Below are 1,000 nucleotides of genomic sequence, written 5' to 3' on the forward strand. Positions count from 1 at the left end.
CGCACCAAACCAGACACACGTTACCAAACAAACACCACCACAACATATAGAAATTTTAAACTGCTGTTACAGTAATGCGCTACACCGTATAGAGAGGAAGTTTTTCTAACTTCTGGTGAAAAAATTATGAAGATCGACCTGTAACTTCCAGAGATATCCACAAAAGATCGCTTACTGTATATCGCACCACAGGATGTACTCTAGATCTTGATCTAATCTAGATCTAGATATCTAGATTCTAGATCTAGAATAGGCCACAGATCTAGATTCTACATGATCTAGAAGAACCTAGAAAAAAAAATCTAGGTCTACCCTGAGCCAAGAGGGCGCAGAAACTCTCCAAAATCACAAAAGAGTTCCCCTACCGGGTCTGTATACTTTGTGACTTTTTTCCCGGTTACCGGGTCTGTACACACTCCCTAAATTAAATGCAAAATATTGCAATGCTGTGCGTCTCTTTAGCTTACTTACAACAGCGTCAGCGTCATCATGAAGCAACGTCTTACCATTTTGTGAACGGGTCCTGGCTTTGATCAAGAACTCTATCCCATTTCTTCATCCATTCAATATTCTCTGCAGCAGCCGCCCAGAAGTTCTCAGGGTCATCTCTGGCACTGGCAAAGGCGCTGTCGTAGTCTGTCGGAGTTGAAGTCGAGGAGAGGGACCGGCAGAGCAGCAGACGTCGATGGTTGGACTTGGATTGTTTGCAGACGGGAGAGAAAAACGTTGACAGCAGTTTATCCTTGGTTCTTGTGAGCCGCAGCAAACTGAATGCTCTGTGAAACGCTGCCATAGCTAGAGGTTACACACGCTATATCCGTGCTCATGTAGCTGATAAGATGTCAATTCATGCGTATTTGGGCAGTGCGGTCTCTCTCACTCTCTCTCTGCTTCTGAAACTGAACACCAGTGGAAATGTTGAACTTCCACCTGTGACACACTTCATCAAAACATAGAAGCAAAGTTCATCTTACACACAGAAGAGTTTTTTGTCAACGGG

At 44.0% G+C, this 1,000-nt stretch overlaps 1 protein-coding gene across 1 annotated transcript in view; it reads right to left on the reverse strand.

Moving 5' to 3' along the window:
- The window catches only part of LOC101847508 (acyl-CoA synthetase short-chain family member 3, mitochondrial), a gene marked incomplete in the record, with an annotated part of 24,550 nt that extends 23,550 nt beyond the window's left edge, over positions 1-1,000 (reverse strand). Inside the window, 1 exon segment of the mRNA XM_035970784.1 lies at positions 507-1,000. Within this exon segment, the coding sequence (XP_035826677.1) occupies positions 507-793 (287 nt within the window).

This window comes from Aplysia californica, unplaced genomic scaffold (genome assembly GCF_000002075.1).
Source record: "Aplysia californica isolate F4 #8 unplaced genomic scaffold, AplCal3.0 scaffold00320, whole genome shotgun sequence".
NCBI lineage: Eukaryota > Metazoa > Mollusca > Gastropoda > Aplysiida > Aplysiidae > Aplysia > Aplysia californica.